At 42.5% G+C, this 27,693-nt stretch overlaps 1 protein-coding gene across 3 annotated transcripts in view; it reads right to left on the bottom strand.

Moving 5' to 3' along the window:
• The window catches only part of pde4ba (phosphodiesterase 4B, cAMP-specific a), a 111,299-nt gene that overhangs the window by 48,756 nt on the left and 34,850 nt on the right, over window positions 1-27,693 (bottom strand). Inside the window, exon 1 of one of the 3 annotated variants that reach the window (XM_018754082.2) lies at window positions 23,789-24,600. The exons of the other annotated variants lie outside the window; for them this stretch is intronic. Coding sequence (XP_018609598.1) covers window positions 23,789-24,015 — 227 coding nt within the window. The 5' untranslated portion in view covers window positions 24,016-24,600. Of the gene's footprint in view, window positions 1-23,788; window positions 24,601-27,693 lie in introns of those variants that run through there. 3 annotated transcript variants of the gene reach the window in all.

Genomic DNA, 27,693 nt, shown 5'->3' with positions numbered 1-27,693 from the left:
CTGAAGTGACTGCATCAGCTGAATCAATAAGGTGTATGCCGAGAGACACACACACACACACACACACAGAGCGATTCTACTCAGAAGCTGAGCAGAAGGTACAGTGAGTGCAGTAAGAACCCTGCTGTCAAACGTCATGCACTTTGACCCAGCATCCATTTCCCAATGTAAAGAAAAGGTTTCACCAGTGAGTTACTCCTACTAATACCTGCCCCGCAGCTCCAGGATGAAAAGGGATTGAAGGCCCTGCATGGGCAGATAAAAGCACCCTTCACCATGCCATAAATTACACCAAGAATGCTGTGTGTGTCGGGGGGCTGAAACTGCTTTGTTTCATCTGTCAAAACTCTGACGCAGACCGGATACTCTGTTATACATATACTATTAGACCCTCTCAAAGAACAGCTGGAGCATCTGCTGTCACACTCCGATGTGCATCTGTGCGCGAAGCCGCACGAAACACTCGAAGAAGGCACGCAAGACATTCTTCCACACAGAGGAAGTGCAAGTAAGAAAAAAAACAGGAATGGTTTTCGTGCAGAGCATCTGAACATCCGCCAAGTGCTACTTACTGTGCGCACTGATGTCAGCAGCATCTTAAAAGACATGCATAATTGAAAGAGCTCCGGTGAATACAGTAGACATGTACGAATGGCACCATATGGTCTGCACTTTCCATGCCTTCTAAATATTACAGTACACTCTGAGCAGACCTCTTTGCATTCGGCACCCTCAGTTACACACGCGTCTTTTCAGCAAACTGGTATTATCATCCCTCTCTGCCGAGCTGAAGGCTAGCCTTTGCGGCCATGGCAACCAGATTTGTGACACTGCCCCCTTAGTCATTTAGGTGTCTCTCTGAGAAGTCTCAAGGATCTTCCATGACATGTGCCATGCTGTGGTTTCCCTTAGATGTCACCGGGGGAATCCAATGCCTCTTTTTCACACTAATACATCTCCTCTGGAATATTCTGCAGTGAAGTTTACCTGGGAAATATTTGTATCTTAAAAAAAAAAGCATGATGTACTTAATTCAGATGTGCTACGCAAGGTGAAAGACTCACTTAAAGTACACTCTCATGGAAAAGATTCTGAAAGACAGAAAGTGCAAACTAATTCACTGCAGCAAAACATGTCTAATAAAAAATGAATCACAGCAGTGCATGGAGAAGTAATTTGTTGTGGCTCATGGATATGACAGTTCTTCATATCATTTTTTTGGTAAGTGACATGATTACAGGCAATAACTCAAAGTTAAAATGTGATTGTTACGGATGCAGTCGCCATATGAATCAAGGAATAACTTGTGTGAGCTGGCTTGCAATACGGAGCACAAACGAGCCAGTGTTCTTTGTGAAGGAGATGGATCTCAGAGTGCCGGCCACAGGACAGCATTCAGCACTGTCTGGTAACACTAACTGGGTGAGGAAACACATTTTCAACCAAATGAGGTTAACAAGACCAGGCTCACCTCGGGGTCAGGAGCCCTGGCTAATGTGCGCCGCTGGCCGTGACCGGTTTTTGTCTCAGCTGCGCTCTTACATTTACATTTATTCATTTTGTGGATGCTTTTGTCCAAAGCGATGTACATCTCAAATAATTTATACATTACATTAAGAGACATAGCTGCAGACATGTAAGTCTCAAGTAATTAATTGTTTACATTTACTTGACACTTTTCTTCAAAGAAACCTGTTAAGGTATTTACAATTACATACCCATTTATACAGCTGGGTAATTTTACTGGAGAAACTTAAGAGTAAGTACCTTGCTCAAGGGTACTACAGCAGGGGCTGGGGATCAAACATGTAACCTTTGGATCCAAAGGCAGCAGATCTAACCACCACACAACCAGCTGATTGTGGAGGTGTGATAAGAATTTTGGTCAAATGCAATGCAGCACAAATCACATTTAAACCAAATGCTTTTTTTTAACATCTATCATTTTTCAACAGTGTTAAACTGAACTAGCATTAAGTGAGGAACAACCTGCCTACTACTGGAAATGTATATGTAAAGATGCTTCAGCAAGTTTTTTATTTGCTCCTCAAAGAAAAAGCTTAAAAATCAATGACTTCTAAAACCATGTTAGTCCTTTAACAAGAGTGCTAAAGGACTAATAAACAAAACTAAATGAAAAACTAAAACAGTTTTATAAAGAACTATAAAGAACAGTTTTCTCAGCAACAGGTTAACTGGAATATATCTGCACCTACAGGTAGGTGAAACAGGATCAGACACAGTCCAGGGGGACATAGTGCTATGGAGATCGGGAAGTAGTATCATTGTCATTTGTCAAAAATCGAAGTATAGGATGTGATGGTCTTCTATGGCTTCGTACAACAAGTCAGCCAAAATTCAGCACAGATGACTGCCAGGTATTGGGCTGATACATAATAATGACCATTTCCCTACTTTACATTATGGATTTTTTGTACGTAAAACAGTTCCACATGTGCAAATGGGTTGGTAATCAACTGAATTTTAAACTTTTTTTGCAAAAGAGGCCTCCGCTGAACACTTACATCCTCGCTCTCATTGACTATAAGTTACAGTGGTCCAAGTACTGGCGACGTAAATCCAACCATTATCCGGGAAGTAAAACAATGAGAGAAACCAGAAAAGCTGGTGAGCTGCAGATTACCCCTGTGACTTAGTGGATGTTGCCAGCAGGGGTAAATGTCAATGACGGCAGCAACGGGTTTTTACGTGGAGCCGCGCGTGTCTGTTGGCCGCATGTACACGTGCAGCATGTTTGCGCTGTGTGACGTTCCTATTTGACGTTCTTGCGTGATTCTTTTCCGTCTCGCTCCAACTCGCATCCTTAAAGCCTGCGTTGTTCCGCCGTGTCATGTGCCCACATTACCCGGGGTACAGACTCTGAATTTGTGTAGAGCATTGTATTGGCTTGTGATATCAGTTTGTTCTCCTGCACTGGCTCTCCGTCCCTTAGGAAGATAAAAGGCTTCTAAATATACCCAAGGTGGGCGTGGCCGGCTGAGCGAGGCGTAACACCTCATTTACATGCACATCGAGCGCAAGTAGAAAAAAGATAACAAAATGTTATCCTAGGACAAAGTGGATTCACCGACCAGCCTTTTCCCCCATCGATTCCATATGCTCACGAATGCACATGCAGTGTGCCAGTGGCTCTCCTTACATGTCTGCCAGCTCTTCGTGATTTCAGAGGGGTGGGCTTCTCCCCGGCGCTGCTCCCTGTCGATGATTTTGCCCTTTCCTGCTCTCCTCTGCGCTGACATAATTAACAGAAGCGTAGACAAGTATATAAAATGTTGTTAAACACAGTTCTTGGGCCATCGGTGGACAGCTACCCTCCATTACACATTACGCCTGTATTAACTCCAAAAACATTGTCGTTCTGTAAATTATTGGCCGGCTTTCAGAGCTGATGCTGAAATATGAACTTTTACAATGAACCTGAAAAGGTTTGTAATTCACCTTTCGGTAGAACTCAAGACACGTCCTAAACACAGATGAAGGTCATTTCTAAAGCACTTGCAGGCCCTGAAGATCCACACAGTGAATCTGTTTGGTGAAATATTAGATGGCCATGCTCTGAAACTGGTGCACTTGGCACCAAAAGGCCCAACACGACAGTACAGTCCACTTCAGATTGCTCACAGATGAATCACTCTCTTCATAATCCTAGCATTCGCAAAACAAAGGGCTCTTACTTTCATAATTCATCTTTGAAAACATTCATCTGTTCTCTCGCTCACGTTAAGTTAGCTGGACGGCACCTGTTCAGTTAGACTTTTGCGCGACAAAATATTATTGCGACATGTCCATCGTGATCTTCATTTTCTGGATTGGTTTGGATTTATTTAGTCTTCTAGAATATGCAAAATGACATTAAATTTACTGTTTCCATGTGGTTGTCTCCAGAATTTCTCTTCATCTGCTACAGGCCACTGATACTAGTATTCTCAGTGCTAAACACTGAACTCTACAAACCTAGTACGAATGGATGCCTAAGAACACCCACATACTCACAATGACCAGTGAAAAATCAAAATCATTTTGTCAAAACTATACATACATACATATATATGTATATGCATATGGTATACATAAAAAAAAAAAATATATATATAAATATAATATTTTTATATATTTTTTTTAAATCCCCAGCATTTAAGAGGTAAAAACCCTTTTAATGAGTCTAGGTAAGGAGCCTAGGACACCCACACCGAGGCACCTGGGTAGCTCAGCAGGCTGAAGTGCGCCATCCCAGGTGTAAGCTGTCCCGCAGCTCACATGAACGACAAGACTGAACTGGGTCACCTGACACTTTTCAATCTGTCCGACACAGTATTTCAGGTTACATGTTCACTAGCTCCTCTCACTCGCTGCCGTGTGTCACCATTAAAACTGGAACTAGGTGCTCTGCAAGCCACTCTGTGCCCCACCAGTGTTACCTGGTAATCAAAGAAATATTTGTTTCTCCATCTGACAGGAAATGTGTCATGAGTTCGATCTTAAGTTTGGTCATTTCTGCTTCACACTTGAGCTCTGCAGTTTCATGGCACATGTGCTGCTCTTACTTACAGGATTGCTTATCTGCGGGAGAGCTGGGGCAAACAGAGAGCCAAATGTTCTGCTCGGTTCCAGAATTTTGTGGCTGAATCTGCAAGCAAGGCTGAAATCAAAGCGCTCTGAGAAATTATGACGTGACCCTACAGAATAGTCCGCAGACTCGGAATGTGGTTAAAATGTGAAAAGTGCAGAACTGTCAGATGGGTGCCTGTACAATGACACCAGAAAACCTGTCTTCTCTCATGACACCACAGATAACTTAATCACACATATGTTCTTTTTCAGTGAAACTGGCTGTCGGCACAACCTCACGGAAACACACAACCTTTGTGACGGGACACAACTGGAGGGGAAAAGAACCCCTTTCAGAGGAGAGATCCTAAAAGCAGCACTGCTCAAGGATAACTGGACAAACACTCCAGGAACATCAGCTGTTCCTTATTTTCTCCAAAAAAACACTCATGGGCACTACAGCCAGTCATCGTTTGGCAGCGTAAACATCCAATGCAATGAAACGCCACCAACCTGGCATTCTGGGAATATGTTTTCAGTTATACTAAACTTAAAAAACAAGCTTCACCCTTACAGAAAGAAGAGAAAAATCACTTCAGCTTTTCACAATATATGTAATGTAAAATAGTAATAAATGAAAAATACACTACAAAAAACTACTTCTTGCAGATGTTGCAGGCAAATTTTTTTTTAATTTGTTCGTATAAATGGGCGAAAAAGTCATGCAGCACCTTTCGGGTTCTGCGTGACAGGGGTGTCTGCCCAGGAACGAGCTGTCCTGAAGAGCAGCCGGAGTCTCCTGCCACCGCAGACGTGGACGCAGATGGTGGCGGTTTGCATGGCCTGGCCTTCACGCCGTGCCAGTGCTGGCACACAAAGAACCATCACTGGGATTTTTTACTACACCCTCTCTGATACTGCGGAATAACATGTGGACCAAAACTGGGGGCCCTCCATTTCCGTCTTAGTCCATCCTGGCTGATGGCATCAATCAGGCTTAGAAGAAGGAAAGCCGTTTCTCTGGTAACTGTAGTCACTGATGTCTTGCCAGAAAAGTGTGCATTAAAATAAATAATGGCAGTGGAAAACTTTTTCTTGCTCGAGGTATTTACTGCAGATTTAAGTTCCTTTTACACTGAAATCAAATGTTTTAGGCTATGAAAAACATCAGGGAGCCCTCTTTAATGTCAAACTTTTAACGTGTTATAAACTTAGGGCTGAGCACTGATTCATTCAATTTGCAATGTCAGTGGACAATAACAATTTACATTTATTTATTTATCAGACACTTTTCTCCAAAGTGACTTCCAATGAACTCTATGTAATGTTATCAGTCCATACCTTATTCACCAAGGTGATTTACACTGCTAGATAAACTATTTACAACAGGTCACTCATCCATACATCAGTGGAACACACTCTCTCTGTTTGTGTGTCACACACTATGGGTAAATCTGAACAGCATGTTTTTGGACTGTGGGAGGAAACCCACACAGACATAGGGAGAACATGCAAACTCTACACAAACTGAACGGAGATCGACCCATGTTCTCTCACACCACCCAGGTGCTGTGAGACAGCAGCACTGCTTGCTGTGCCATCCTGCTGTCCCAAAAATGATTACATTTAGCTGATGCTTTTCTCCAAAGCCATTTACAGTGTTAAGGTTACAATTCTTTACCCATTTATACAGCTGGGTAATTTTACTAGCGCAATTTAGGGTATGTACCTTGCTCAAGGGTACTGCAGGCAAGGGGGAATCAAACCTGCAACATTTGGACCCAAAGGCATTAGCTCTAACCACTATGCAACCAGCTATCCTGGATCAAGGGCAAAACGTATCAGTGGAATTTCATTCCAGCAGCAGTCTATATATTCCAAATTTAAAACTTTCAGGTTGGACTTTCTGGGTTGTCAGTCTCGTGCTCTGAAAATGTCTTACTTCGCACTGGCTGATCAGATTACCCAATTAACATCACAAAACATGCACAACTAAATAAACACCTTATTATAATTCTAAAATTAGGATCTAGAAAATCCCAAAAACAGAGCACAAACACTTCACATTGGTGTCTATACCACTGTCCTCATTATATTCAGTCTTAACAAGCCAATATATATATAATTGTGAGAAAACTGGCATCCCTGATTATCTGAATCAAGTCAATTTGGCCTTTATGCAAAGACATCAATTGCAGTTCAAGGGGCCACTGTTGCTGTGCTATGCCTGTCCACGGTCCATTTAGATGGAGTGTCTGCCACTTGGTGTATCTGGGTCCGGGGAGGATGTGTTACACCCCCCACAGGGAAGAAATGCTGTCAGCCTGTCTGACATGAACAGGCGAAATATCCGCATCCAGTCAACGTGTTGCCATTTTGCTTTTCAATTAATACTATGGCTAAAGCAATGAAACATTTACGTGGTTATGACGGCAGGGTCCCAGAGTGTTGCCGACCACAGGGACACAGTGAGCGTTTGCTACTGCGACACACTCAGACAAACCGAGTCGGCACATGTCTGGTTCAGACCGAGAGGTGGGCTGCGATTAATGGTCTGGATAGCGTGCCGAATTGCCGGGTGCTGGGAGCGCTTGCCGCGGCGGCTCAATAGACGCCACTTCAAATGTCACAACACGACGGGAAACATCAGCGCTGTGTGCACGAGCGTGAGCAGAACTTGCTTCAGAGGCCGGCAGCAAAGATCCCCAGTACCATCTGTGAAATGTGCGGGGCGAAGCTGCAGCGCGGGATCAGCGAATATCTGACTGGACAGGGAACTGAGCTGGATCGGACAGATTGCGCCGAAATGAGCCCCGGTTTTACTGAGCTTCCCTTTCCCATCAGCTGCGCTGACGTCTAGAATTCCACCCCGCAGAGCAGCTCGTGTGCTCTTACAGTTTCACTGTGCAAATGCACGGATTTAGCCATTGGATTGAACAAGCTCAGCAGAAAATTAGCATATCATGGTGTCTTTTAAACAATCTGAGCTGCTTGTTTGTTTGTTGTTTGAAACATGCCTCCCTGAATTAATACCAGCTGAATACTGAAGAAAGAAAGCTGAGCAACAATCTTCTCTTTTTTTTAGACAAAAACAAACCCAGATGGAGAGAATTTCTGATGTAAATCTGAAGTCCGACTAGAAAAGAACTGAACATTCAGCGCAAGACAACCAACCTGGAACAAACAAACATGAGGCTAAAACAGATGGCATCAGAATCTTGTACCATGTCTAACACTGATGTACTCCAGACAAACAGAAAAACAGGGCTATATACTCCTTACATTTTAACAGTGATCTGAAAAACTCCAGCTTAAGACAGCACCTGTGCAAGATTCCCTGACAAACTAATTACTGTACACCACAAAATTAAAGCCAAGGCTTAATGAACATCAAATCCAAACAGAGTACACAAACTGAGGAGATCTATGCCATGTACATGACTGCTCATGGGTTTGTCAAAACAGAAGAAATCCACAGAAATTCAAAGAATCATGAAATGGTTGGGATAGTAAAGCCAAACCATGAGGAAGAGTCAAAAAGAATCTACAGCATTAAAAACTTGGTGAAATGAAAGTTAGTGCGGATACTTTTCCTGATTTCTCCTTGTAAATATTATGCAAAGTCCGAGATGCGGGAATGTGAGCAAAGCCTCGGTGGCCCAAACTCCATCTGTGTGTAAACAGAGTACTGCCCTTGTGTGCTCCTTGGTACATGTCAATGAGCTGGTCACCAAGGCCATTAACTCAAACTCTCCCTTCTGACAATGTCAACCAGAGATGTACTAATATGTGAAACCACAGAGCACCATCATTAAATCTGTTGTGTAGAGATTTAAAAAGTGTCTTTTACAGTTGGATGACTGCATGTGGGTTTTTCTCTAGGACTTTTCAAGCACCTAGTGTAGAATCAGATGATCACATGGTCACAAGGTCAAGAGGTCCGGAGCGCACAAATGTTCATTTCTGTATCGAAAAATCCTAAAATCCACAGAGATTCTGGTTAGAAGTTTGAGTCAGTCTATGTACTAATTCGAAACAATTGCAAAAACTGTATTTTCACAAAAATAAGTCACTACTCAGGTAATGCCCATTATTTGCCCCAACCACAACTTGCTCCAACAGCCAGATCAACCGTACAATGAATGACTTTATAGAAGACAGTACTGCCTACAATGACTTTACACTTACTGATTAATATTTTTATATTACTTTACATTATTCCGTATATACAGGCCTCACTCAAAGTGAGCGCTCATTCGACGAGAAATTACTGTTATTATTATGGTGAACTGATCTATCACTCGAGGAAAGTATTCTAAACATTTATTAATCAATGGATGAAATAAAAACAAAAGACATTTCTTTGGCATACTATATGGTTTTGAGCACTATTTTTTAGCAGTTATCACTTAAGAGATTATCTAGCTGGAAGGTTGAGCCAGCTTTGCCAGAGGTCTGTGCTATATTCAAGACAAAGGGAAGCCCAAGGGGGAGTCCTCTTCAATAATGTACACTGTCAGTGGCAAGCAGACAAGAAGAAAGCCCTCTACTTGCTCTGAATTAGTGATGACTACACGGTGTACTTTTGTTTCAGACATTTCAAAAACAAGCAATCAGCAGTCAGACAGCGAGGGTGGCGGTGGGGAACGTACACATAGATAAATTGGCTGAGGAAAAGCCTCAGAAACGCGACAGAGGGCATGTTAGCAGAAGAGGTGTGGGAGGATGAGGCATGGAGGGGAGAAATCGAATTAGCGGAGTCGTGAGCAACCACATTGCGGGCGAGGCCGGCCAGACGGCGCGAGGAGAGCGGCAGCATGAGCGATGGGTCCCAGTGAACAGAGCCCTGTCAAAAGGGGTGAGGAGGATCAGTTAAGATACAGCAGGGCCTTGCTGCACATTTCCTGTGCCTCCTCCTCCCAGTGGTGGACCAGTTGGGGATGGGCTCACAAGCCTGACCCTAAAGCATGAGTGAAATTAATGTTTCTCAAGTGACATTTGATGTTACCTATTCTCAACTCTTTGACTTGGCTGCTTGGTTCCAGTTAACATTCATTAATTTTATGGATGCTTTTGTCCAAAGTGACTTACAGTACAATTTTAACAGTCTAACAGTACATAGGTACACACACACACACACACACACACACACACACACACATTGTCTGAAACCGCTTGTCCTAAGCAGGGTCACAGCAAGCTGGAGCCTAACCCGGCAGCACAGGGCGTAAGGCCGGAGTGGGAGGGGACGCATCCCAGACGCAAGGCACCCCAAGCAGGACTCAAACCCCAGACCCACCGGAGAGCAGGACCTGGCTAAGCCCGTCACGCCACCGCACCACCTAGGTACAGTGAGTCAATAAAATAAACCATCAACAGAAACACTCACTCTAAGTACAGTTCAGTAAGTGAGGCCTTGCTTCATACAGGAAGCCCCAGCAATTCCAAACAACTAGGAGAAAAATGTCACCAACAAGCACAGCGCCAAGGCACGGCTTTGTTTGCGATCACAGACCCCACGAAGCAAACAAGTGCCCTACCGCTCCTCGGATCAAATTTCTTTCCAGTCTGTCTTCCAACTGGCAGACCATGCCTGTCCTGGCTGTCATGCAATCACATGCAAAATTAATGCTAGCAGGATGGTGGCTGAGCTACTCGGTCGATAGGAGCTGGCGAGGTCTACAATAACAGTGAAACTTCTGTAAAACTTCCACGCAAGCACAAAACCACTAGCTGTAGTGGGTCACACCCTATTGTTAAATAGCAGCAATGTTAGGATGAGTGCTTAAACAGTCACTTAGAGTGCAGTGAGGCACATTCACATCGCAGCCCTTTCCACCTGAAACAATCTCTTGACTGAGCTCATGGAGTGTAGAGGCAGGACAGCTTTTTGCAATATCGACACAGATGGATGAGTTTGTGACACAGCATGCAGCCCCTCTGTGTGACAGCCTCACTGTAGGCATGGCACAGCACTGGGACCATTTCTGCGTCGGAGCGGATCGCATCACACCTCTGCGCCCAGCAAACCGGCAGCTGCACACTCGACAGAGCCTTGACACCCGAGAGAAGGGAGCCGACATGTCTGTAGTGATGCTGACGGCAGGAGTCACGTCCCCCTCCCGCTTCCACGCATTTTACACCTTCTCCCATCATTTTACACTAGTTTGGGAGAAGCTAATTTGGGTCCATTGTGTAAATACTGAAACACACATTTTGTGCAAATACATGCGAACATTTAAAATAGTGCTAGTTTCTACTAGGAACAAAGCAAACTTGCCCCAACTGTTCTCCATCCTTGTGGGCTTTATCCATCTTCTTGAATCCCAGCAACTTAAATCATTTTGAAACAAGATAGTAGTGTAACACCCTCACACCTAAAATTTCATAGAGGTCCCCCAGGCAATGTCCCAATGCACGTCTTATTCCTTTACCACTGAATATTACTGAAGTAAAATATCTGTGTCACATACATTGCATGCTGCTATGAATAAATACATAAATAAATGAAGCCCAAACAGTCAGCATTCCTTCCTGAATAATTCCCAAGCAGAGGACAGACTCAGCATGCTGCAAGATTTATTCATCTCAGAGTCATCATAAGCTACAGGATTTAATCATCTTAAAGTCCTTCTGTGATCACAAGACATGTTTTCTTCTCCTTTCCTCTGTATTCAGCCACAGGGTGCTCACTGAAAAGCTGCATAACAGCAAATATCACCTTAACCTGACTGAGAATATTTACCCATCTTTCTACTACAAAGGTACAAAGGTGATGCACTGAAAATTCCTTATTGTGAGCTACATGTGGATTGCGGGATCACTTGAGAATGGCCTTCAGAAGAGGCCAAGCTATTAATGAAACAAAACTTAAAACTACTTCCCCATCTATCCATGCCATGCATTCATGTTAAATTAAAATTGTGTTATAATAAGTGAGTTTGTTTACATAGCATAATATACAATAGTTCAAAATTTTCAACAGAAATTGTGTGGTCAATAAGAAGACCCATCTGCACGGATGTTGTGGCTCACTCAACATTTCAGTTGTTTCCTGTTTTAAACAATTTGTCATTGTCACATGTAAATGTTTTTCTTGACAACACTTGCCAATAATGATAAAAGGTTCATATCTGAAGTGCATATCTGAAAAAAAAAAAAGACTCAGATCACAAGGAACCTTAAGTAACAAGGAGCATTTGTTTTATTTTTTGCAGGTTCCAGCATCACAGTGCTTCTTTGAAAGACCTGCAGTAAATTTGGTCTTTTGTGCCATTACTGGCAGCTTGTTAAAATATCTTTCTAAGGGAAACGCAATAATGGGATCAATTTGCTGAGATTACATGGTTAGGCAAAGGGAAAGTACGCAACTGATGACCATGAAGGATTTCACAGGGGAAGACATTTCGGCAATTAGGCATCTTAATGAAAAGAACATTTCTAACACGATCCTCAAAGGTGAATGTACATGGAAGACACCACAATACTTTAGGTCCAATAGGTCCTTAATGTCTGTTCTCATCACAGCAAAAAGCACTATAAGCAACATCGAAGATAAGCACACTTTCAGCACTTTAACATAGTACCAAGGGCATTTTTCAAAATTAGAATTTAAAAAGGATTAAATTTATAAAGGTGGGTTATTAACTACTACACAGTGTTTCATAGCTCTACTTACTATAACCACGTGTAAAGTTACATGCCAGGAAAGAGCTGTATTTTTCATTAGTAAACCCTCTGCCATCAGCATGTTGGATTCCAAATACCACTGTGTGGGCCAACTTGGACAGTAAAGATCCTGTTGCGTCAGTAGTGGTTTTGGGGTCAGTGAAGCAATTAAACTAAGGAAGGTTTACACACATTCCGATCGCTTTGTGAATTACGTATCCTAACTACGACATACATGCTATCAGAAATGTTGCTTTTTTTTTTTGAATATGGCTCTTAGGGGGTTTCAGTCCCATTCTGCCAAGCTGTTGATCTGTATCTGAAACAGACTGAAAAAGACTTTGGTACCTGCTAGCTGCTACAGAACAAGTACAACTGAACATCTCATTGACGAAGTCTTTAAATGTCCCATGTAGGAATCAGGTTATATGAAAGACTTTTAAAAGGCTGCTTAAAGCAGTGTTTGAAACATTTTTTTTTTTTACTGAGCTGCAGTGTATTTCAGAGTAACACTGTAATAGCACTGTACCTGTATTATCAGAGGCCTCCACAGAGGAGTTGACAGCATTTGTTTTCCCCGTGTGTTTTGCTGTTAAGTCCTGATGAGGGTGAGGGAACAGGAGGTTGACACAAAGTTAGGAGATCTGTGCCAGTTTAGTGCTCCGGTGCCTATCCTTGTAGTTGCCCAAAGGTCTTTTGCAACACATGATTTGTGCCGGTGCTCCAAAGCTGCCTGCTGGATTCACAAGCAAGCAGCTGGTGGGCTAAACCCAGACCAGTCTGAGAGTGACCTCCTCACAGCCTGGGTGGCACAATGCCCTTCACTCGGGCCCCACATTTGGTCCGGCTTAGCTGATGTAGGCCCATCAGAGCAATCCTCAGCCTGGAGCAGGAAAGCAGGCAGATCCTGTCATTAGTTAACCCTGCTCTTCAGCCTCATCCGTCCTTTCTGCCAGTTCCCCTTGTCACCACCGATGCTATCATCATGGAAAAAGGGAAACTAATTGCACACAGGCTGGAGGGCAAGCCATCTGTCAGGAGATGTCACTTCAGTCTTTTGTTTTCTTTTCCATCAAGATGATTTCCAAAACAGGCCTCATCCGCTTGCCTGCTGTGGTCTGCCCATGCGTATTTAGAAATAAGTAACCATTCGGCATTATCATAAACACCTGTCAAACATGAAAGTAAGTGTAGCTGAAAACAAAAACACTCATGAATGTAATCAAATGCACTTTCAATGCAGATCGTTTGCTTCGCAGTACAATAGGGTAAGCGATATGACGGACTGTATAAGAAAGGTAACGACTAGGGGCTCTTGCTTCCCGATGGAAAAGAGTGTCAGTCGTTTATGACTCTGAAGTTCCAGCCTCCAGGTAGGTCGGTATCCCGCAAGTCCCCACTTGAGCATGTTTCAAAATTCACTGCCACGTATATAGACATTGTGCTTCTGAACTGGGTGTGTCACAGTTATCTCTCTGGTGACACACAAGTTTCATGAAAAACAGTCATAAGCCCCTACTGCTCCACAACTTAATTTTGGACTTCCAGCGTTCATACGGTACAGAGCTCACAGATAAAGAGGATATTACACCATAACTGTAGCGTGAAATGTAATACACTAACTCTAGCTTTTACATTCAAGGACAAAAAGGGATAAGAAATATTCTGGGTGTCAGTTTCATTTAAAGCTGTCCTGTGACTTCACTGATGTTACTTCATAACCAAAAGAAAGAAAAGCTGCTAAGGTTTGCATTCATCTCCTCAAAAATCAATGATTCATAATTAAAGTGTCGGAACAGTGTCAAAGGAATGCAGACTTTAAGAACCAGCGTTTAAATTATACATCTGGAGGTATTTTTATCCTCATGAAAACACTGGGCTGTACTTTTCCTCCTTCATGAATAAGTACTGGCGGACGTCCTCAAACAAACGAACATTATCAGCCAACTTCTGGGAAACTGTCACAGTAGCAGCAGCCAAAATGTTTAAAGGATAAGACGCAACAATTCCGTATCGCTAAGGCCGAAAATCCACCCATCCCAGACCTAAAAATAATTCAAATTCTCTAGGTAAATTTTTTCATCGCTGACCCGCAACAGAGCAGTTTATGGTGTCTAATGAAACTGGCCAGGCCCGTGAGGTGCTGGAGAACGGAAAATTTGTAGGTGCTTTTAATAATCAGGCTGTTGTGAACACATTCAGCAACTGAGTAACAAAAAAACATCACATTTTCAAACAGGTCAGGAAGGTCAATACTGGCCTATAAATTGAAAGGACAGAAAGCCATTAGCAGAAAAGCAAAGGGTGCTATTGGGTAAAAAAGGCCAGGGCCGCAGAATGAGTATTTGTCCCGTCAATAGCTGGACTTGATCAAGCCAGGCTGCAAGACCCAAAGCCTGCTTTTCAGCCGCTACCTGGCCCTGTACAGACTGCTCACCTGTTTCAGTCAAGGAACATCTTCTGGCCCAGTCAATTAATCTTCTGCAATGACAGTTAAGCGTGATGCAGAACACACTTAAAATACTTCATTTTTTTTCTTCTAAATCCGTAGATCGAGACGATCCATACGTAACAGAGGTACAGGATGCAAAACAGTGAGGTGCACCCATTTTAAGGTATAAATGGAAGAATAATATTTTTTCAAACAAATGTTGACAGCTTACTTGAGTCCTGTGTGTGATGGGGAGGGGGCATGTTATATTGCCCACAATGCCACACGGGAGAGTCATGCCAGTTCTAACGTAGATGTTTGATGTTGAAATTGCAGCCCATGGTCTTCCATAAAACTATAACAGTAAGCGCTTCACATTTGAAAGCAGAATGCCACAAAAATATGAATTCCAAATTACAGATAGAATTCCATTAAGAAAACAACTACTGTGACTCAGAGGAAGAAAGAGGATAACTTTCTTGGTTTGACAGTAGCATAATACTGAAGAACTCCTATCTGCAGTACCAGTTAACAGTCATTCCCAATATTACTAAGTCCATTTGTATTAAAAATTTGTATAGAATATTGACTGAAACAGGAACCATCCATAAACCAACACTGATGAATTCTGACAAACAGAAGAAAACAGGGATGCCCATAAAATTAAATTACCAAATCATCCATTCGTAAAGCAGGTACCTTGAAGCTTAAAAATGAAGACCCTGAACTGACTAAATCTTGCTAAAATAGTTTCAAAGCTGAAACTGCAACTAAACCCAGCTGGTCTATACCAGTTTATTGCTCTAAAAGCTTAAGTATAGTATAATTAGGCAAGCACTCTCAGCTGGGACTGGATTTGTTGTTTCCAAGTAAATTAAAAGTGAAGGTAAATCACGCATGTGTTTCCAACACAGGCCTAATTACACTTTATTTTTGGAGGCTCAAGCACCAGTTGGAATAATCTGTGGGTTGGTGAGCATTTATTAAACTTTCTAATATTCTAAAAAAACAGACCACATACATCTATTTGTGGTTGAGGGCGCAACGCCTACACTGTCCTTGCTTCTCCCATTAAAAGAGACCAGAGATTACAGTGATTTTTCTGTCATATGATGAAAAGTGCTAATAAGGAAATAAATAACATAACTGTCTGACCCTTGTATGATGTGTACTCTTGTACAATAAAACATTATAGCCCAATGTCCTTAGATGGGAACTTGTCTTCATCAGTGCAAATTGTGTAAGCACATAACATTTTCAATGGACATCAAGACTGCATATTCAACCTTATAAAGACACAAACTTGCTGCAAAGACAGTGGAAATAATTTTCATTACTAAAAGTCTGCAGAGGTTCAAGGTTGTTTATACATATGCATCGATTTACATAACTTTGCATGTGACCCCAACTCTTGCCACAAACCATGATGAATATTTTAATTTTTTTTTTTTATACATTTGATGAGAATCCAGGTACATGTTGAGAGCCCAAATGTAGTTAAGCAGCGCTGAGTTCAAACAGTGCTTTAAGGTGAAATGCTTCCAGTTATTATGACCAGCCAAAAGCGGTACCCCCTACTGATTCCTTCTCTCTAACACACACAGTGTGAACTTCCTTTAGCAGACATACCTAAGCAGCATTTCTCTGCTTTGGCCTCTGCTGTGAATATAGCCAAGGTTATCTCAGGGTTAGTCATCTATATGGGCTTCAGCTTCATATGCATTTATAAACTACTTAACAGATTACAAGCTTAGTTTTTTCAGCAGCAAAAACCAAACGTGGATGCTCATCTTCATCATCTGTTCCCTAATAGTTTGGGATACTGTGTAGAGAGGGCATTTTCACTTTGGCTAAAATTAAATGTAGTTGAGATGAAATCACATAATGTGTGTTGCCAGGGATGTCAATATCACTGAAACAGAAAGATGTATTTCTCACAATTACATTCCTGTATTTTCATACACACACACTATATAGTATGCGTGTGTGTATGTATATATGTGTATATACATATATATATATATAGACATACATTGGATGTACGTATAGCTTCTTTACTTATAGCCAAGAAAAAATATTTTCAGTTTCAGTGGCAATTAGCTACAATAATCCTCTTGGTAGGAGCTAGTTAATTTACATCTGTACCCACAGATCTCACATGCTGGACTTAATCTCAATTTTTCATGGTTATCACACTACAGATATTGTGTTAAAGAGATAAAAGTAAGAACAAAGGGACCAGTTGTCTGACGCATGTGAACAAAGTGACATGGCTATAAACATGACAATGGGTTGCGGTTTTTCAGGCCGATGGGAAGATGGAGAGTTGCGAGCACTGTTGGCCAAAACAAAGCATCTTCTGTTAGATGAATGATACAATCTACTAGGTTAAAGAAGCAGAAGCTTAACCTTGTGATTTTTCGACGTAACACAGTAAATGAACTCCTATTGTGACCTCAAAAAAGTGTTTTTGTGAGGTTAATACTCTGGTGCATACAATATTTTCAGAATAACAAATTTCACTTCAGGCAATATCCTCATTTCACAGTGCAAACTGTAATCAATTGTCACATCAGAATTAAAACACTGGCTGTTCTCCAAAATGAAACATATCAATCTCTAATTCTAACAGTGAGTTTCCTTGCACCATGGACCTTGGCAGGCCAGACTCAAGACTAAGTTATGAAATTACTTTAACCATATGTTGGAAAAGTCAATCACATGAGTTCAAGAGAAAACCCACCTAGGACAAGACCCCCTCAGGACCAATTATTAACAAAATGTTAATTCTTCTGATTATTTGTAGTTTATGAACACTTCTCTGAGTTGTAACATACAACATTTATTATATAATGACACTGAAATAAGGAAGGCATTGTAAGTATTGTAGCATACATTAATACTTGGATTATGAATGTACAGCTCACTGTTTTACAACATAAAATTATTTGTACAATTATAAAGAAAGCATAATTAAAGAAACAACATGTCTTTGAAAAATAAAAAAGCAATATTAAAAACATCATTGAGTGTTTAGGTTTATTTAAATTTCATTTACTACCACTTGATGCTGTGTTCTACACCATTTAGAAAAGAACTAACAGAGAAAGACTGCAATATTTTATAGGATTACTTCAGTATTAAATTACTTAATTTATATTTTTCCTCCAACTATAATGGTATTAAATTGCATTAAATGCAAAAAACTGAAAAAAAAAAAAAAAAAGGCGCTTTTGTCATTTTTTTATTTGATTAAGAAGGTCTTGTCCTACTTTGTGTTTCAAATGAGGGGGATTTGTCCTGGGGGCTCTTTGTCTGGACCCCCTAATCACATACAGTGTAAAAAAAATTTTTTTTGTTACAGTAATAACAATGAGTGGCACAATGATGCAACATGTACCACTGGTGCATCACACACTGCTTAGGCAGTGGGTTTGGATGTGGGTTCAACTCTAACTCTGTGAAGATTGCATGTTGCTGCTTGTATTCATCTTTAGGTGCTCTGGCTTCCTCCCAAAATTCAAAAGCATATGTTTCACGTGAACTGGTGACTCTGAATTTAATTTTCCATAGTGTGTGTATGTGTATGATTGCCCTGTGATGGGCTACTGACCTATCCAGGGTGTACCCTGTCTCATCTCTTGTGCTCCCAAGACAGGCTCCAGACCACTGCAACTCTGCAAGGGACAAGCACTTATCGACAGAGAATTGATGGATAAGTGAAGTGATTAGATTCTGAGACATTTCATTCTGCATCTGCAACACAATAACATGACTAAGAGTATAACTGAAAAGTCACTCCACTGTATGCTTGTAGCTGCATGTTGACATAATCATTTGTTTCATTATTTAACAACAAAGTCACTTATCCCCTATTGAGAATCCATTCCATTACAACTGGACTGCCCTAGAGCCTTTGACCAGGACCTGAAGCATGGATGCTGGCCCAATTTCTGATGGAAATTTTCCCCTTTCCAGTTCAGTAAATAACAGAACCAAAAGTCAGTGAGCCTAACCTTGCTCTTGGGAAATAAACTGGATCAGGGACAATGAGAAATGACAGAATTACTCCAACATCAGAATACATACAATCGACTTTAAGCATGATATCCCAGGATGGATTGCATCTACTAGAATGTGGAGTTCATGTGGCACCGTTCTTCAAAAGCTTGTTGCCCTTGCAGAATTTTCTATCGACTTGTCAAATCAAACTCAATTGTTTGAGCAAAGCAGATCAAACACTTTTAAGGCATTTTTGTTCACAGACCAGGATACTAAAACACACCTTTAAATAAGTGAGCACCGTGTTCAAGGCTGTACAATAATTATAATAGAGCTGCCATACAGTAGAGAAGAGAATACAGGACAGGCTGGAGGACTATGTGTTGAAATGGTGCAAATCTGAGAAGACTTGCTTCTAGAAAGTGTTAATGCTTAATTTTTTAAGATGTCATATGAATCACACATATCACTTAAAATATTATTTTCACATAACTGGCAGCTTGGAGATAAATTAAACGTTTGACGCATATAGCCATTTCAAGCCAAATGATATACTGTATTTCACTGAACTACACACACACACAGTCTGAACCGCTTGTCCCATAAGGGGTCACGGGGAGCCAGAGCCTAACCCAGCAACTCAGGGAACAAGGCGGGAGGGGGAGGGGACACACCCAGGATGGCATGCCACTCCATTGCAAGACACCCCAAGCAGGACTCAAACCCCAGACCCACCAGAGAGCAGGACCCGGTCCAACCCACTGCGCCACCGTGCCCCCCACTTTCACTGAACTATGAAAAAATAAATATTAAAAAATATTTTAATATCATATAAATTAAAACATGGATATTTTAATATTTTTAAAAAATTATTAGAAATATAAAAAAATTTAAAATGGCATACTCAGACTGAAAACTTACTGTTCCTACGCGATAACTGTCATTTGGTGAAAAAAAAATTCCATAATCATCCATATTCTACAATGTGAAACATTATAGGAGGGACAGCTTTCTCACAGCAGAGACGCTTGATAAATCATACTGCAACATACTGCTTAATGTTCCGTTTGGTATAAATCCCCCCTGTGGCACATCCGCCGCCCCAACCCCCCGGATTTATTCCCAAACTGGAAATGAAAAGAACGGCAGAAAGAGGCTTTCTTTAGAGACGTCTTCCACTCCACTGCCTGATTTTCCTTCTTATGCCACTCATGCGGCACTTCTTTACTCAAGTGTCCCCTCTGCGAGCCACCTGGCACAGGAGCCGCAGAAGAACGGGAGCACTGGCCTAGGTCAGAGTGAACATAGGACAACTGGATATATTCTAGAAACTCTGTATGACGCCACCCGAGCAACAAGTGATGGCGAGATACTCCAGATGCACCCAGTCCCCAGGATCTTTTAAAGGCATTTCAAACCATTAACACTCAGTAATTTTTTATTTAAAGGCTGTCTAAATAAGAATCGTTTGGACTAGAAGGAGGATTGCACACATATGTAACCTGAATCTGCAAATGGAGGGAGAAACATTGCTCTTTTACAAAAAGCAATGGAAAAATTTAAACAACTCGAAGTAACTCCAGGGCCAACACATGTCAAATAAACAAATTCAGATAAGGTGCGAAAGTAGAATGTTTGTTAAAAAAAAAAAAATCTAAAGAATAACAGAGTGAGTACAGGAAAACTGCGAGGTTCTACAGGGCTGTCGCTGACAGCTGCCTCACGTTTTTCGTTAGTTTTAAAGATCAACAGACAGGACATCAGTCTTGAGAGGAGAGAGCATTGCTCCTAAAATCAAGGAGTGCTAACTAAAGACAAGCACGGTTATGAAGTTCATCCCATCAAAGTATGACACATGTCCTCTTCCACCAAAATGCCATCACCAGGTCATCGATTCTCGCACAATATGGTAGCAGACAAGTCTTATAGAGCCAACAAAATAAGCTGCAATAAGCACATATCAACTTCTGAGCTGATGTTATGAAAAACTATAGTAACCAGTATAATATAAGCAATAACACACAATGAGAAATAAAAGCTCTTTCAATCTGGACTAACAGACACACACACACACACATTTTCAGAACCGCTTGTCCCTCACGGGGTCACGGGGAACCGGAGCCAACCCGGCAACACAGGGCGTAAGGCCGGAGGGGGAGGGGACACACCCAGGACGGGACGCCAGTCCATCGCAAGGCACCCCAAGCGGGACTCGAACCCCAGACCCACCGGAGAGCAGGACTGCGGTCCAACCCACTGCGCCACCGCACCCCCGACTAACAGACAATTTCAGTGAAATGAAGAAAAGCAGGTGAATCATCAGCTGATGTCTTGAATCTAACTGAATATGGTTAAAATAAACACATCATGCATTTTGGCTAAACTACCTTCAGGGAGCTACATCATCAGCAAACGCTGACGGTTGTGCCTTTAAATGCTGAAACAGCAGTGTTAAATTACAAGTCGATTTGCTGCTTTGTTCAGTATTACTTGGATATGCACTGTTGAATGTTTTGTGTTTATAGTGTTCAGATCACCATTCATAGCAACGTGAGAACTTCCATAAGAAAAAGATCATGTAATTTTCTGTGTGGTGTTTTCATTTTACGCTTCATATATTAATCAGCTAATTTTGAAAGCATTTAAAAAGTAGACAGCTAATGCTTCATGGTTCGACCATTGCAATGATTACCGAGTCTGAGGTTACAAAGTTCGAGGTCAAATTTATACTTTCTGACCTCAAAATCTATGTTGTTGTGCTACACAGTACACTACTAAGTGTGCATTTTCCTGTTAGATTGGGAACATGTCTAAATGGAGAGTAATAAGAAGGGCTCATTGTGCTGAAGTACGTGTGGCAACAGCGAAAGGGCACAGTCAGCAGAATGACAACTCAGGAACAAATGACAAATAACTGAACAGAAAAGAATAAATCAGTGGCAGGGTTAAAAACTGCTGGACCACCAGACAGGACTAATATTTTTAAAGGATTTACCTGGAATAGCCCTGGGTGGTAATATGGGAAGGCTAGTAGTGAAGTGGTTAGAGCAAAAAAAGATGGCATGTTCAATTCCCACCTCCAGCTGTAGTACCCTTGAGTAAGGTACTTACCCTAAAATGCTCCCGTAAAGTTATTCAGCTGTTTAAATGGGTAAATAATTGTAAGTAGCTTAACTTTGTAAGTCGCCCTGGAGAAAAGCGTCCGCTAAATGAATAAATGTAAAAGTAATGGTTGTGGGGTCCTGAAAGCGCCACTGTCACTTACTCAATCCTCATGAGATGCAGAGAATCTGTCAATACACACACACACACACACACACACACACACACACACACACACACACACACACACACACATTTTCAGAACCGCTTGTCCCATACAAGGCGTATGGCTGGAGGGGGAGGGGACGCACCCAGGACGGGACGCCAGTCCAACACAAGGCACTCCAAGCGGGACTCGAACCCCAGACCCACTGGAGAGCAGGACCCGGTCCAACCCACTGCACCACCGCACCCCCCTTCTGTCAATACAATGTCCTGATAAAGAGCTCACAGGTCAGGCAGAGAAGGTCCTGATGAATGGCCTTGTGCATGTGTTCAACAGGGCACCTGTGTGTGTCCAAAAGCACAGGTGTGAGACCATGTCCACCGAGGAAGCTGCGTGTCCAGCAACTGCACCTTGTATCCACATCCGAGGCAAGCGTTGAAACATAAAGATCGATGGCAATATTTAAAAATTAAGTTGCATTTCAACAATCATAGACCTCATTTACTCACAAAGGATAGGACCCTGGTACAGATGTGTATCTGCAAATGCACGTACACTTTTTAAAACAAACACACAGAAACTTGCCTGCATTATGACAGTTGACCTCTGTGAGGGCAAATGAATGGTACCAGTGTTTATACAAAGGAGCGTCGAGTGTTCAAGTAACATAACGCCAGGAGTTTTAGGTAACCGAACATCAATTCGCTTCTCTTGTTTATTTTAGCAGGCAATGACCCCAAGGTAATGCAACAAACAAAAGCCCAAAACCTCGAAAGAATAAAAGCGTTTTTGAGAAACATCACGAGCTGACTGATCCTATTTTTACACATTTGTGTGATCGCCAATTCAGCCCCCCATTTCTGATCTGTTAGATCTGACGCGTGGAACCAAAAAGGAAGCCAGCACTTCTGAGCACCACCACAGTAAGAATAACTACTGTTTTGCAAATGTATTTGAATTGTAATAAGGGGTTTCATTAGCCAAATGTGCTGCATTTTGAAATCGAGGTCTGTTCAAACAATTCTGTCCAGCATTAAAGGATGTATGATTAACGAACAGCTGATAATTAAGATCAAAAATTCATATATTAATATTAATGCCAATACTTCAGTTACTTTACATAATAAATGTGAGCCTTGCATGAGAAAAGCAAAAAGAAGGTTGTGTAGGATATTAGGTCATTTAAATGAGACATTTCTCAGAAGGTGGAACTTTTCTGTTGCTTCATCAGAAGCAAAAGTTTTTTCAAGCATGCTATGATGGATGAAATATATACACCTATGCAATATGTGATGCTTTCACAAGCACAGTTGAACAGGAATAAACAAAAAAATATGTAAATATGCTAAAAGGAGCTGGAATAATGTGTTATTGTCAGAACTATTACCCCTTGACACCTTCTCAGTGGATATAGTGATAGCATATATCTCTTATCTATCTCTTATCTCAAAGTACTTTAAACACACCGAGCCATCCAGCTGTGTCAAATGAGATAAAACTGTGAGCCATAATAAAGGATTGCAGCAGCAAACATTGTTGACACTGTGAAGAGCATCTCTGTCTGTGATACACCGTTGACTCCTTGGATCTCTCCCCCAAGACCGTGTCAGATGCTGTCAAACCCAAGAACCCATGCGGACGCGTGCAGACACAAAGTGGTGTCGGATGCTTCTGAGAATTACTGAGCAGCCCAGAATGGGGACAACCGGGTTATTGTGTCCTCGAGAGAACGGAATTGCCACAGTCTACAGCCTGCTGGTGTACAGGGTGCTACTTCACCATGCCCTAGTGTTAAGACTGGTCTCCTCAACTGGCCTTGAGCAGCACACCCCCCCCACTCTGACCCTTACCAGGTATGTGCCACGGTGAAACGCCGTCGCTGGCGGATGCTCTTGTTTACCATCATCTTTCTGAAGAGGCGCGGTGAGCTGCGCGGGGAAATCTTGGGCGACGTGCTCCGCTTCCCTGCTGATTTGAGAGGCTCCAGTTCCAGGTGCATGTGCTCCCTGAAGGTGCGGACGCAGAGCTCCGCATCAGGGGCGACCAGCTCATTGGGAGCAGCCTCTCGGACAGACATGCTGGTCTTGTCCGGCACAGCACGGCACGGCTTCCTTCTCGCTTCTGGTCCTCTTATGGCAGTGCTGAGGGTTCTCGCACAGCTCAGCGCTTGCTGATCAACACCCGGGTCCCGCTCCTGCTGAGCAGACGTTTGGAGGAAAAGCTTTTCAGAGCATCGTCACACTCCCCCCAAGAAAAACAGCCTGGGTTCTCCGGCTTGCTCACTCTCGCTCTCTCTCTCTCCCTCTGTGTCTTCTTCTGTGTTAGCAGCCTCCTGTTGGGTATGTTATGTTGGTTAAGAGCACACCAGCACTCCCTGAATTCATTCAGCACCAGGAATAGCCCTCATGAAATATCCTTCCAGCTCGGAGTTGAACACACCCCTCATCTGGCTGCCCCCCCCAAGACAGCATGGGGCAGAGAGGTCCGTCTTCCTCACACAAAGGTTACAAACACACTGACGGGTCGCCTTCCACAAGCTGGGTGAGAACCAGAAAGCACAGCTGTACAGCAGCTAGTCAAGGCATGGATGATTGCTCATTGAAAAAAACATTTCTCAAGTGTGTACACTGACAGAGTGGCAGAAGGCTCCGCCCCTGCTGCACACTGATTGGCTGCAGGTCTTTTTGACGACAGGGAGCAGCATCCTGTGACATCTGTGGGTGACGGTGTAGCCACGGCTGAATTCTGATACGTGGTGACCTTTAGCAGCTTGCACCCATTCAGGTGACAGAAGAAAACTATCAGGGCAAACAAAGGCAGTCGAACTCTACACTCTGCATGCGATACACAAGAGGAAACAGACGGGACAAGCATTTTGTTCGTGTGTGCAAAGAAAAGACAAGAGATCATCTAGAAATCAGAATTTATCTGTGTCATCAATGTAAGAAACAGAATGGGGCAAAATATTTCAGTCAGAAACAGGTTCAAAGTTCATCCCAAAATCATAGCAAACATTGCCTCCCATAAAAAAGAAGTATGTCTGCATATCGAAAGAAAAACAAGGTACATGGTGAGAGTTGCTTCCATAAAATGGGGTGAGATGCTGCAATGACCACCTACGATTCACAACCCACAACATAGAGCGACACAATTTTTCCAGAAGCGATAGATTCCACTATTTGCAGGAATTCTTACCGTGGCAAGGGGGACCAAGGTGGACACAGGGTCCATGGCACACGACTTCGGTTCCAACGATAATCTTGATGACCCCGGTCAGACTAACATTTCCATGCAAAAAGTAAATCACTGGGGGTGTGTTTTTTGCACATGTGACTTTAAGGAGTAAGTGTTGCAATAAATTCCTTGGTATTTGTGGTAGACCAACTACACAAATATTCCGGGTGGGTTGCCAAACATTTCCATGCAACTGTTTCACACATAACCTTGCAAGGCATTCTGCTGTTTATGTATTTATGTGGCTAGGCAGATGCTTCGCTCTAAGGTGAGAATGACATTTCTGACTAGAAAAGCATAGCATGCAATTTGCATGTCTTCATCCACCGTCCTCTGCGATGTATAGCACAAAATGCTACGATTCTTTGCAAACATTCACAGACTGAGGCCCAGAAAGAATGTTATGACAAAGAATACGGCGAGTGACAAGCATCTGGAAAGACGTCCTGTTCCCAAGTGCAGTAGCAGATAAATGCTTGTTCTCAAAGCACGGGACAATCCTGAAAATGACAATTCATCTGTCTCTTGTTCTGAGGGCAACATGACAAACAATTAGGCTCACAAAGACAGCGGAGACTCGTTTTTTCTTCGCGTTTGTCTCCAAGTTTTTTTGTTGTTCGATAGACCGTGACGCAAATACTGCGGGGTCCTATGTCTTCCTAGGCTTTGTGCGGAGCAGGAGTGTTGATTTCAACAACGACAGACAGCTCGAACTCCCACGTGGTTCTGCTGCCTCGGGCCCCGGCTACATTATTGAACCCACGGCAGGGGGTGACAGCAAGCACCGCCTGCCAGTGGCATTCAAGCACAGGATCGTAGATCAATTAGCACGACAGCGGGTGCCGAGACATATCAGTCATTCTCAGCATCACAGTTCCTTCACTTAAACCAAGAAATATATGTAAGGAAATTTTCCAGCACAGGCTAAGGCTAGCAAATGGTGGAGAAAGATGGAAACTAAACTTGGGCTAAGAGCAGGAGGAGGCAGGAGCTGCATGATGGACAGCTGTCAAGGTCCTGCCCCTACCCTAATGGAATGACCGTTAACTGCACACACTTGAGGGAAATTTTGAAGGACTTAAAAGCAGCTGGCCTGAGGACTGAGGATGAAGGCTTGAAGGGTATGGTTTGTTTTATTGCTGGCTTTGCCTCAAAGGGATCTCTTTTTGGTTTAACGTAAAACCGGTTTTTGTTGGCAAACCTGCTGTCCGGTGCCTAAATCTTGCCCATGTTGCTTCATCCGCTCCACAACCGGCCACAGGCAATCAACCTTGGTCTCTGCCTCAGTTTACTCTGCAGACTTGTAAACCGGGTGCAATGACAAGGTGACATGTGCACACAAAGCAGTCTGATCCAGGGCACGTAGACACGCCACGCTGTGGTCTCAGTTTACTCAAACAATACTCCTGTAAAAAGCAAATACCCAGAATGTGTACAACAAGCAGCAGCTGGACAGTCAAGCATTTAAAGATAAGAACATTGTGGCTGATTTAAAACAGGTCCTTCATACAATAACAATTCGAGATGGAATCCACCATGGTGCCTGCAGTGATGCACAGTTAACACTGGCAAAAGGAACACTAAAAAGGTCTGGCTGACCTTGAACTGACCTAGTAGCCCAGCCAGAGATTTTATTTGTCATGTGGCATCATGTAATGCTACACATGTGCAAAGAACTGCGTCTGGGACATGGTATGAAAACAACGAAATTAGGACGGCTGCAGAGTTAAAGCAGCCGCTGTAAGTGACAGTGGTTTAACCAAGGTCAGAATATCTATCTTAGAAGAGTAATTATACTCTATAAGTAGCCTGGAGTAAATCATACCAGGCAGAATAAAATTTTAAAAAATTCTTGCTTATGTCAAACCTAAAGGTGTCCTAGATATAGAAAAAAATTAACCCCAAAAATAACTGTCCTGGCTTATTTTTCCCTGCAAATGTTAAAATCTATCGCTTCGGGGCCAAAAATGTTACTGAAAAGGAAAACATGAAAGAAAATGAATAATGAAGAACTGTAGTACTGTATTACAGTACCTTCATCTGCATCCAGAGCAGCAGAAGCAGCACCATGGGACTATGTCAAGAAACAGAGCAAGAGAGGCGGGTCTAGATGGCACTCTTACATTTACATTTATTTATTTATCAGACGATTTTCTCCAAAGCGACTTCCAATGAACTCTATGTAGTGTTATGAACCCACACACCTTATTCACCAAGGTGACTTACACTGCTAGATACACTACTTACAATGGGTCACTCATCCATACATCAGTGGAACGCACTCTCTTTCTGTCACTCACACACTATGGGGGAACTTGAACAACACGTCTTTGGACTGTGGGAGGAAACCGGAGCACCCGGAGGAAACACACGCAGACACAGGGAGAACATGCAAACTCCACACGGACTGAGCGGGGATCGAACCCACATCCTCTCACACTACCCAGGTGCTATGAGACAGCATGGCAGGCTGGAAGAAATGCAACCAGGCACAACTCTTCAAGCACAGGGAGGGCATAGG

Source organism: Scleropages formosus, chromosome 9, assembly GCF_900964775.1.
Source record: "Scleropages formosus chromosome 9, fSclFor1.1, whole genome shotgun sequence".
Classification (NCBI taxonomy): Eukaryota; Metazoa; Chordata; class Actinopteri; order Osteoglossiformes; family Osteoglossidae; genus Scleropages; species Scleropages formosus.
The sequence above is the reverse complement of the archived record's forward strand: the minus strand, read 5'-3'. Positions and strand labels throughout refer to the sequence as shown.